This window comes from Galeopterus variegatus, unplaced genomic scaffold (assembly GCF_000696425.1).
Source record: "Galeopterus variegatus unplaced genomic scaffold, G_variegatus-3.0.2 Scaffold102, whole genome shotgun sequence".
NCBI lineage: Eukaryota > Metazoa > Chordata > Mammalia > Dermoptera > Cynocephalidae > Galeopterus > Galeopterus variegatus.
The window spans coordinates 960,245-972,625 of NW_007726213.1; the positions used below are offsets into that span (position 1 = coordinate 960,245).

The 12,381-nt window shown below is 36.8% G+C and overlaps 1 protein-coding gene across 1 annotated transcript in view; it reads left to right on the top strand.

Annotated features, from left to right (window-relative positions):
- LGR4 (leucine-rich repeat containing G protein-coupled receptor 4) overlaps positions 1-12,381 on the top strand; it is a gene marked incomplete at its 5' end in the record, with an annotated part of 101,843 nt that overhangs the window by 39,513 nt on the left and 49,949 nt on the right. Inside the window, one exon of the mRNA XM_008584247.1 lies at positions 11,222-11,293. Within this exon, the coding sequence (XP_008582469.1) occupies positions 11,222-11,293 (72 nt within the window). The remainder of the gene's footprint in view (positions 1-11,221; positions 11,294-12,381) is intronic.

Below are 12,381 nucleotides of genomic sequence, written 5' to 3' on the forward strand. Positions count from 1 at the left end.
GTGTGTGTGTGTGTGTGTGTGCGCGCGCGCGCGTGCGCCAGAGTGTGTTTGGGAGGGGTCTCTGCATGCCTCATGGCCTGGAGGGAAGTGATTGCTCCACAAGCCTGCTTTATGGTGATGGTGAAATCCCAGAGAGCCTGCCTTTTGGGTTCAGACCTTGACCGTTGGCAGCTGGTCTCCAGGGTATAGATGGCCTCATCATTTAGAATTTTCCTCTTGCCTCAACATAATGAGGTCAGTGCCTCAGAGTCTTGGTAATTGGGGCTGCTCTTTCCTAGGCCAATTATTAGATCTACCAGCAGTGCTTACTGGGAGTCTCCTTTTGGATTTGGGGCATTAGAAAGGATTTACAGGAGTACAGGTTTTTTTGTGTTTGTTTTTTTTTTCTTGTTTTCTTTTTTTAACCTTAAAATTATTACATTATCTAGGAATGGTTTTATCAAGGTTATGTATAAACATTTAATGCACAGTAAGTGAAAAAAAAAGTCACGAAGTTATTATATACTTCTAGACACCCCAATAGAGCTCAGGATAGCAGAGCAGAAATTGAGTTAAATGAGCTGGTCATCAGTTCTATTCCAACAGTCGAAAGTAATAGTGTGATGAAGTCTTTTAAATACTGCATGGATCTCAGTGGCATTCTCTCATACTGTTGCTGTCAGTTTTAGGGAGTTTAGGTCACTAATATAGGACAGAACGAGGGTGTGAACAAGGGAAAAAGTTTCTAAATTCACTGGGCCAACATTGTGGTGCTGGAAAAGCAGCTGTAGTTTTGATTCAGTTTAGATGGAGGAAAAAAGAAATGTTTGGCTTGAATACCCAATTTCTTGAACTCGTGGTTCTGACTCTACTTCACAGACAATATGAGTGCATGCAAACTTGAGACTAAGCCAGCACATTCAGACTTTGTGATCAGTAGGAGAGAAGCACACACATGCTGAAACAAAATTTCCTGAAACAATACTTGCCTTTACTGCATTTGATGCATTCTGACATTTTTCTTTTCTATTTTTTCCTCTTTCAATTTTTAAAAAAAATTTGGATACGATCTATTAAAATGACTTCACAGCCCATTAATTGGTTATGAGCTGAAGCTGAAAAAATATGCATCTAAACAGAAGTTTTCATGGGCCTGCATGTTTGAGACAGGGACCGTGAAGTCATGTTTTCCTATCAGTGATGTTAATAAGTGTAGCTGTAATAAAACACAAACCATTTAGTTAATTAGAATATTTACTATAATAAGTGCTGTTGGATTGATTTCTTTATGAATAGTGCATTTTGTCTGCTAGGATGAAGTAATTGAGTGTTTCCAATCTGCCCAGATGATAATCCTTACAATACTTCTTGTTGATGTTAAATGGACTATTGAAATAGCATTTTGTCTGTGTGTCTTGGCTGGTAATGAACACTGTTTTGTCATCGTAGGGTTACCAGAACAGCTGTTGACACCCAAAGAATGCCTGAGAACACCCGTTAGGTAGGAAGAAAACAGGGAGTATTATAGTTTAACCCTTGTTTATTCCGTGTGATGCCAGATGGTAGGGTACTTTATCAAATTGTAGAAAGGAAAATAATGTTCTTTTTGCCTTTGGCATTGATTTCTCTTTGTCATTTAGTAAACATTTCTCCAGAATTAGAGCATTTTATATTTTTCTCTTTAGAATACATCTCACATTTGAAAAAAATGAGTCTGTGTTTATAAAGACAAAAAGAAAAACACAAAAGAAGCTGAACTTGATCTAATATTTGAAAATATTGAATTAGCCCTGACTAGTTTTATTTTTTAAAGTTACCCTTTTAAGGATGTGTAATTTAAGCCACACATGCCTTTCATTATGGTATGATATTTGCATATCAGTGTCTTGTTCTCTCTTTTCTAACATGTAGGGTTAGCATCTCCTCGAAAAACACACCCTTAAATGTCTTCTAGGCTGTATTGCTTCATCAGAGCATAAACATTATGGCATAAAATATTACCTTTGGAAATGAAGTCATGCGTCTTTGTTAATTGCTAAGCTCTTATAATTCTGAAGGGGGTATGTTTAAGTCCGTGCTCATTCACACTCTTGCTAACACAAGCAAATGTGCCTATATATATAAGGGTACTTTAAAAAGTTCATGGAAAGATTCAAATTATCTTTCAATTCTATTTTTCCACGAACTCTTTGAAGTACCTTTGTATAGATAGGAAAAACATGAATCGAAGGGTTTCTTATTTTCTACCAATTATGCATGGAATGTGCAGAAGCAGGAATGCCAAAGTAGGAGTCATAATGATAGATTTGGAAAGGGCTTTAGAAGTTAGTGAGTAAAAAATATTTTACTGTAGAGGAAGCTGAAATCCAGAGGGGCTGGATTTCTTTTTCCTAGGTTCCCTTCTTTTCATCCCATATATAGCTGCTGGAATGATCTTTCTACAGCAACCTTGACATGCTTAAACTTTGTTGACAGCTTTCCATGCTTTTAGAAACATGTTCTGGTTTCTAAAGGTCACATGTAAGGCCTTTGGGTATGTACTTTCTGCTTATCTTGGTAGCTTCTCTTGCCAGTTGCAGCCATACCAATTGTAATGCTTGAATTCCTTGATGGTCTTATCTTTTTTGACCATACTGCTTGTAATTCTCTAATTTCTTGATGGTTCATCTCATTTGAGTGTGTTTTTCTCTACCTGAGAGGCATCCCTTCACCCCCAAGATACATGTTATCAAGCTCAGAGGCTTTCAGTGTTTTTTTTTTTTTTTTTTTTTTTTTTTACTATTAACCCGATGTGGACTACGTTTTATATCATGAGCACATGTAAGTGTGTGTGTATATGAGTATATATGTGTGTATATCATATATATAATGTATATAAAAATCTAAATAATTGTCATCAAACAATACCTATTATTTTTACATGTGATATATTTAACTTTCATATTAGCTATTCAATTATTTTTCTTTTAAAAGATATTGTTTGCCACCCTCTAAATAGATTTCATGTCTCTCTTCGTATTACCAGTTTCCTAAGGGAAGGTTAGAAGTGTTTGGGAGTATTTTCGGTTGCACTAGATTAGTGCACTGGGCACAGGCATGGCAAATGCCCTAGTGAGCAGGATTGTCTTAAGTAATGAAGAATGGCCCTGTGTCTGTACTGAGAAACGTTGCCAACCTCATAAGTGAGACCACAGATCGAAATAACGCTCTCTGTAGAGTAACACCTTTCTGCGTCAGCACAGGAGCCCCGCCAGCGGAAGTCTTTCTTGAGCTCCAAGTCTGATTTGATCATCTCCCCTTGCCGGGCCACAAGTATCATAGTATTTACTTGTTTTGTCATCATCTCTCCAACAGCCTCAGAAAGGTCTTAAGGATAGAGACTATGCCTCACTCATCCCAGCACCCAGGCACGAACCTAATAGGTGCTCAGTAAAGAGAGGCTGGGCCCAACGTCCTGCTGTGAGTTAATAGCAGAAATAAAAAAGGCAAAACAAAAAAAGAGCCCCAAGTTTCCTGATTCTCAAGCCAGTGCTGTGCATTGCATTTTTTTGGTTTTGGGTAGGGTTTGAAGAGAGGACGTCTAGACATATGATGAATTATTTTTTTCCTGTGCAGGAAATGTGAGAAGGTAGGATCATATATGCTCTTATTTGTAAAAAGGCAACACAGCTATTGAAGCTTAATTTACATACAGTAAAATTCATAGTTTTTAATATACAATTCTGAGAGTTTTGAAAAATTGTATAATCATGTAACTGTTATCAAAATCAAGATATAGAACATTTCTATCATCCCAGAAAGTTCTCTTGTGTTCCTTTGCAGCCAACCCTTCCCCTCCACTCCCCTCACCCCCAGCCATTGGCTACTACTGATCTATCTCTGTAAGTTCACCTTCTACAGAATGCCATATACATGAAATCATAAAATATGTAGCCTTTTGCATCTGGCTGCTTTGACTTAGCATAAGGTAGTTGAGATTCATCCATGTTGTTGCTTGTATCAGTAGTCTGTTCCTTTTTTTTTTTTTTTTGCTGGATAATATTCCATCGTGTAGTTTTACCAAAGTTTCTTTATCCATTCAGGATATTTAGGAAGGGTATCAGGTTGGAAATTCAGGTTGTTTCCAGTTTTCTGCAATTGTATTATAGTATCTATACCTAGGATTGTTGGGTCATATAGTAATTAAGTGTAAGTTTAATTGTATAAGAAACTACCAAACTGTTTTCCAGAGCGGTTGTTTCATTTTGCATTTTCATCAGCAGTGTACAATAGTTCCAGTTGCTCTACATCATCGTGAACATTTGGTCTTGTCAACTACTACTTTCTAAAATTTTAGACATTCTAATAGTTGTGTGGTATCTCATTATGGTTTAATTTGCATTTCCTAAATAATGTGGACCATCTTTTTGTGTGCTTCTTTGCCATTTGTGCATCTTCTTTGATGAAGTATCTGTTCAAAACTTTGTCCATTTTAAAGTTGGGCTTGCTTTCTTATTATTGATTTTGAGAGTTCTTCCTATAATATAATACAAATCCATTATCTGATATGTATTTTGCAACTGTTTCCTCCCACTCTGTTTCCTGTCTTCATTTTTTCAGCAATGACAATACAGCTTCGAAAGTCTTCAATGGAAAAATTCTAAAAGGTGCCAAAATAGAGGTTTAATCCATGAAGGCAGATGATCATAAAATTTAAACATTCTTCATCTATAGCAAAAAGTCTTTATTTTTATTATTTTTTTAAATAGATTTGAAGCTAGTATTTTCCATAACCTTTATGCATTGTTAGGCAGATCATACAAGGGTACTTTTAAAAGCCCATGGGAAAATAGGATTAAAAGATAGTACGAATCTTTCCATGAATTTAATGAAGTACCCTCATATACTAGGGTGTTCAAGGTACCTTAAATAGATATTGACTTTACATGTTGATAACTTTGATAACATTTATTTTTAATTGTCAATATGGTTGTCATGGCAGTTGTCCTCCTAAGGATTCCAAGGCTGCAGAGAAGCAAGTTTTGGATTCCTTCTGCTGGGAAGCACTTGGTACTTGAGCCTTGGTACTTGAAACACAAGGAAAGATGCCAGATAGTGTGGAGTCAGTTTATCCTGCTGTCCAAAACTGTTTGTAGTAGAAATGATGCACAAGACATTTAGAAGGATGCCTACTGTGACATCTAGTTGGATTCTCATAGTACTAAAACATGTAGGTTCAGAAAAATATCTCTGGAGCAAAATCTTAGTAAAATGGCATGCATACTGTTTGGCCTCATTTCTGCAGTGTAAAGAGGAGTATATTCATGGATATGTAGTTCTTATTGCTTTCAAAATGCAATAATGCAATATTTAAAAAGTTAGATTTAATTGAATATTGCAGCAGTATCTTAAACAGCAATAGCAAGTTAAGAATAGAGTGAGTGGACTGATGGATTTTAATACAAAAAATAACTGTCAGTATCTCTTTTGACATGAAAGTCTCCCTATGTGGATAATGGTACTTTGTAAATACTGTTAAATGGATAATAGGGTATCTCCTTTTCTCCTGTAAAGGAAAACTCTCAATTAACCTCATTTTCCTTTTGGCATAGTGGCTTTCAGTAGCAGAAATGCTCCCAAGTCAAAATGGATGTATTATCTGCCAAAAGTAGCATTGATATAGATTAGACTTTAATATTTACACCTTCATTAAAGATATTTTCAGATAAGTTTTCTTTTCATTTTGCAAATGAAGAATCTTAGGTGTCAAAAGATGAATATGTTCAAAATGATAATGATATAATTTCATCTTTATAAAAATATCTACCATACATAGAAAAAAATCTGTAATGATATCTGTGAGATATGGCAGTGGTTGTCTCTGGGTATTGATATGGTGGCTGGTTTTCTCTGTATTTCAAGTTTTTAAAAATTAACATAATGTTGGGCCGGCCCGGTGGCGCACTGCTATAGTGCGCCGATTGGGAAGCGCGGTGGCGCTCCCGCCGAGGGTTCGGATCCCACATACAGACCGGCCGCTCACTGGCTGAGCAAGGGGCGGGAGCAACACCGAGGGTTGTGATCCCGTGGCCCGTCCCGGCCCGGTACGGTCACGACACTGAGGGTTGCGATCCCTTGCCTGTCACGAAAAAAGACAAAAAAAGGAAAAAAAAAAAAAAATTAACATAATGTTACTTTTATTATTGTAAACAGGTCAGGAGAAAAAGAGATTACTTGCTCCAAGATATGGAAATTAAATTTCTAATAAGCTGACTAGCATTTTGCTGATATGTGTGTCTGTACTACTTGTGAATGAGAGAGAGAGAGAGAGAGAGAAAAAGCCTTCCCTTTGAGAAGACTTCCCTTCAAATTTGTTCTGCTGTAGGCATTTCTCACAGTTCTCGTTTTTTTGTTTTCATTATACTGTAGATATCTGTTAACTAGAGACTGCCTGAAATTTCTGGTTGATTACCAAAGACCCTGGAAAAGTCACTTGGAGAGTATTTGTTCTTAATCATTATCAACATGTGTTTTATGAGTTTAAGGACATCACTACTATTTTCTCCCTCCAGAGAACACAATTAGAGAACCCTGTGTTCTCTAGAAACTGTATGTAATTTAGTGACTTTTTTAAACTACCAGGTAATATTTGAGATATAATCAACAGTATGGCAGTGGCAGTACAGTTTTATCTAATACAGATAGGAGGGTTTATTCGCATTTAGATAACACTGGGTCAATCACAGTATATTTGAAATTAAATAATCCTGTGGCAGAAGGCCCAGACCCAGTGAGGGCACCCCGGCGATGGCAGAGTCCACTGTGGTACACACTTGCCACCAGCAAACAGGTTAGGCTTGCTTAGGGAGCATTTTACAGGGATTTTAAAAGGTTCCTTGTTGAAACATGATATTCTTCTTTACTCCGTAGATACTTTAGCACTAGTGAACTTTATGGGGGAAAAAAGATGAGAGTTAAACCACTGGGGAGATTTGGAGTTTCAATTAAACAATTGCACCCATTAAATTTTAGTTTTGAAGTAAGTGACTGCTAGTATTTGAGTTTTCATGTTTCTTTTTCTAGTTAGCTGATGTGATTTTCTATTTCTGATCTCTGTGGTAAAAAGTTGGGAGTAGTATGTTGTGTTGACTTCTGCTGTTCCAGTTGGTGTATGAGAGATCTAATTATAAATAAATCTGTGATGAAAACAAATATACTCAGAAAAGATAGATTCAAGCGTCTTCTTACCCCCTCTTCCATCCTTCTAAATGAAAGTTTTGGGTTCTATCCCCAGCATTATCATTGAACTGCTCAACATCATCATAATCTTTTTGAGAATGGATCTCGTCTTTTCTTATCCATCTAAAAATTTCCTGTAAAAATACAATTTATTTTTATTTAAGAGTGCATGACTCTCAATACCTGGTTCTCAACTTTTATTTATTTACTTTTTAAATGAACTATTAGAGGGCTCAGAGGGCTCTTCCAGCTTAAAAAGTTTGACTTCTGGAGGTCTAGAGTTTAGTTTTGTATTTAGGAACAACTCCAGGTTCTAGGTCTTCTGCAGCATTCTCTTCTATAAAAGTGAGTTCTTTCTGCTAAGGTCACCAAGTACAGTGGGATGCTTGGCCTCCTCTTAGCACGGTCTTGATCCTCTGGATTCAGATGGCTTCCAGGAGCAGCAAAAACATACATGATGATAAGATAATAGCTGTTTCTTGTTGAGCTTATGTTAAGTGATGTGACATTTTCTGATCTTCACAGCAATCTACAAAGTTCAGTTATTACTGCCTCCATTCTACAAATGAAGAATCCAGGGCTCAGAAACGATGAGCAGCTTGATAAAGATCACACAGCTAGTGTTAGTGAATCCGTAGGTAAACCTTGGTCTGTCTCCAAAGCCTGTACACTTTCGGCTACTCAAGGCTAGCTCCAAGTAAGGCCATCACTCTCTTGAAATTGCCCTTCAGAGATGTTTGTGAGTTGGTGGTTCTTTGACCTTGTATGCTTTTTAAAAAAATTTTCTATGTTACATTTATTTCTTGGTAGGAACCCAGGATGGCGAATCTCACTGAGTTTAATTACTGATGTTAATAGTAAGATTGCATTGCTCATATGAACTTGAAGGCACTGATCTATAAGAGCATCTTCTAGCCAAGAAATCTTTAAACAGGTTTCTTTTAGTTATATTTTTTAATAATGTGTATGGCTTATGAATCTCATATATTTTGTAATTATTGACATAGGGCTTTCATTTGTAAATTGTTAACAGTTAACTCATCATCCCCAGCATCGTTTGTAACCTCTTATTTATAAAGTTTATGTACTTTGTATTCTCTTGTGGGTGTTGGTGATGTCAGGTCTAGAATCTACTGGTAGGACTGTCTAGGTTGTTTATCACCATTAGCCCTCATTATTTTAAATGAGTACCCACCCACCTTAAACTCTGTAACCACATGTTTCCAGAGCTTCTCTGGAGATAACATCTTGTAGCTTCCCCTTCCCCTCCCCTTTTTCACTTTATTCATAAATGTCTTGTAACTGAAGCCCAGAAAGTATGAGGGAAAACACCTATAAAGAGAGAACCTTTCTGGGTGTGTGGAATTCAGAAAAATTTGAAAGTGTTGCTCCTGAATCTGAAATGTTGAAAGGAGACCTCACCATGTGTTTAATGTATAGTAGTTTGTAAATGTGGAGTCCCACTAATTGCATTTACAGCTCACAGCAAAACTACCTGTTTTGTCTTGCTACTCTTAGGGGAAAAAACGAGAGAAGTGTATATGTGTGTGTTTTTAAAAATTGGAATGCAGAGAATAGTGTAGTGTAAATTGTCTCTAATTATATGTGTCTTTTTCTGGTGAGGCAATTAATCAGTTCTCTCCAGACCTTTTTCTGATGAAGCAATTAATCAGTTGTTCTGTTAATATGATACTCACCTGAATTCAAGTGTGCCTAGGTTACAGGAAACTGTATGGAGTACCTAATTTTGTAAAGCAATAAATTATTGTTGTCTTTCTCTTTTTATTGGAATGACTAACAAGCACCAAATCTATGTGATATTTTCAGAATCACTGTTTACTCATATCAGATTATTATTTTGCCTTTCAGTATGATTACAAATTTTGTTGTATTTTTAAGAATGAATTTATGGGTTAAGGCCAAATGTGTTTCTAGCGGTAGTGACTCAGTAGTTTTATAATGACAAACTAATAGCCTTTACATTTTGCGTTATGGTAAATTTTTCAGAAACATTCCATACAATGAACCTCATGTGTTTTCATCAGCGAGGGTGGGCTTCTCCATGAAAAAACTACAGAAAAACGTGAATCATAGGACTGTATCATGTCAGGCCAGGAAATCACCCGACCAATCAGTTTAACTCCTTCATTTTACAGATGAGCAGACTGAGGCCCAGGATCATGCAGTGCCAGGAGTTGAGCCTTTTCTTCTGACCCCTATTTTGGTGCTATTTCTCCAATATATTGCTAGAGTGTGTATAAAATACTAAGGGTTCCCTCTCCCCTACCCCAGGGATAATGATCGCTGACTAAAGTAGTATTTGCACCTGGGTTTAAAAATAATAATTCCTGGAGAAGTATATTAATTTTGTTTTTCTTATGTTACCTTTAGTACAATTTGAGTTGTTTTTATTGATATAAAATTTTTGAATGCCTGTGAGTTTCTATGGTTATAAGATTCATCTAAAGGGAAGTGTTTTGCTCTAAGGAATGTGTATGAACTTTGGTTCCTCAATTGCTAAAGCTATTCAGAGTTCTCCCTCTTTTTCAATTGTAAAGGTGAAGTACTGTTCCTAGGATTTATTGATGATTTTGCCAAGGTCTTGGGGGCATTCTTCTTCCTACTTTTTAACCTTGGTGTAGGACTCAAGGGTTTGCTTTATATCTGGACTTCCACTGGAGAGAAGTAACAGTATTCAAATAATACTTAAGAAGGCTCATCATTTGCAGTTAAGATCATGGGCTCCGGAGTTTACATTTCCTAATACACCGCTTATCGAATGCTGTTGGGGAATTTAAACAGAGGAAACTGTAAGCCTCAGTTTCCCTGTGATGAGCATTCATGTGATGAGCATTCATGTGTTAGCTGCTGCTCCTGCCGTCTTTGTTTCTGTTGTTACTGTTATTTCCAAGCCAAAAAAGTTTTCCAGATCTGCTTTGAGAAAGGCTCAAAGCAGGTCTGGAAAAGGGATGCAAATTTTGTTTATAAATTTTAGTGAGAGGAAAGATGAGGAGAAGGGACTTGCCTACCTTGGTACTGAAGGCGTCACCTTCTTTAAAAGAAAATAACATACTGTTGGTGTTGTTAGCTGACTTTGGTGTGCTTGATTTTTCTTCTGTTTCCATATACTAATATGTATATCTCCTAATGGGAATGGCACACACATGATATTTCATGACAATTTCTAGGGAGGAGAGACCTGAGGGCTCAGCCACAGAATTAAGCAACAGATAAGAGACAGAGGAGCCTGAGGGGGGGCACTCCACTGACCAAATGCGCTCTGGGACCTTCCCTGGAGGAGGCTGCCTTAACCTGCCTTTCACGGCGTTGATACCAAGTGGAGTATAGAAAAGAAAGCCAATTCAAAAGGCAGCTGCCAAGGAAGAGGGGAATGGCTAATAAAGTGTTTTTTAGCTGTTTGAACTAGTTAATTGTGGAGTTACATCGTTGAGTGAGTTCTCTCCTTTCTGCTGACGCTCTAAGGGAAAATTGGAAATGGACTGCATACCTATCATGTATGCACTTGTTTCTAGCCTGCTCTGTTCATAGGCTAAAAATGAAATCCACTTACAACTTTTACCTGGAGGACTTGTAGGTTTTGAAGAAAATATGACTAGGTTAGAGCTAGGACATGCTTTTATTGTCCTTGACAGTGACTCCAGAAGCCACCCTCATCTGCAGATCTGGCACTTTGAATACCAGAGCACTGGGAAGCCACACTTGCCTACTCATTGTAGATAGTTTGAGACATTTTTTTCCAAGGATACTTAAAAAAGGAAAACAAAGGATCTGAGCATATTTCTAAATTATGAGACATAATTTGTAATAAAAGATTTAACTGTTCTATGTTTACTGAGAATTGCATTGTAAAGCCAAATTATGACTATTCTTCTATAAGTTGTCCATCCTCATTTTTCTTGCTTCTTTACAAAATTTCAGCATCTAAATTAGTTTTTTGTTAGATTAAATGTTTTAAGCATAATATCACTTAGATAACAGTATTCTCAACTTTAATGTTTTCCAGGGATATCAGTATGAACAACATTACTCAATTACCAGAAGATGCATTTAAGAACTTTCCTTTTCTAGAAGAGCTGTAAGTATTGTTTTGAGAAATGTATGTGCATGTGGTTTCACCCCTCCCCCATTCTCTTTGGAAGCTTTTGCTACAGAAATAGCCTAATGATTCCTGTTAGGGGACATTCAGATAGCTTAGTTTCAGTGGGATTTGTGCAGAGGAAATTATATTTTGGAGGGAAAACTAACTTGATTTTTTAAGCAGTGCAATTGCTGAAGTTATTTTTGAAAGCCAGAACTAAAACATGCTACTTCCATAGGACTTTTTTTGCTACAGTTATTATAACCATGAATGCTGCAGTGACACAAGTTAATTACAGTGTTATCCTGAGATAACAAGGCTGCTGTATAATTACCATTATTGCCAGAGTGGTTGCTGTATGGGTAACAGAATCATAAAAAATAACACAAGGTGTTTCAAGGTCATGGTGCAACAGACAACATCTACAGCAAACCAACAGAAAACTGAGTGTAGGTCCCCACGGACTTTTGCTGATGACCTTTGAAGGTTGGAGTGAAGGCATGGACCATCCTCCGGGTCTCTGAGAGCACCTTTTCATTAAGAGAGTTTCTGAACTTGTTAGTTTCATCTCACATTTCCAGTTTAACAGTTTGCATTACAGAAACATGTTTTCTATTTGTTTTAGCCTCCATTTTGTTGTGCTCTCCACACTTTTTTGAAGTCCGTAATCAAAGTAGGCACTTTTAAAGGAATATATTTTAAAGGAATAGGAACCATATATTATATTTTAAGCACCCAGGTGAAAAATAAAATCAGATTTGAATCAAGTTAATATAGGCTTTTAAAGGCTAAGCTAATGGATTATGTAATATGTGGAGGTAGGAAGGTGACAGTTTAATACTAAGAACTTCGAAGAGGTATAGCCCTAGAGGAAACTAAATTCATCTTACAGATTGTGTCATATGGCCCAGCTGTTTGAGTATTGGATCCAAGTCAGTGAATATCTCCTATCTTAGCTTGACCCCTTCCCTAGAATGGGGAACAAGAGTCAAATAAGATATACATATTATGCTTCTTCTTCTGAAAAAGTATTGAAATAGCAGATAAGTATTTAATAAAGTTAAGGAGAAATTTTTCTTCCCACA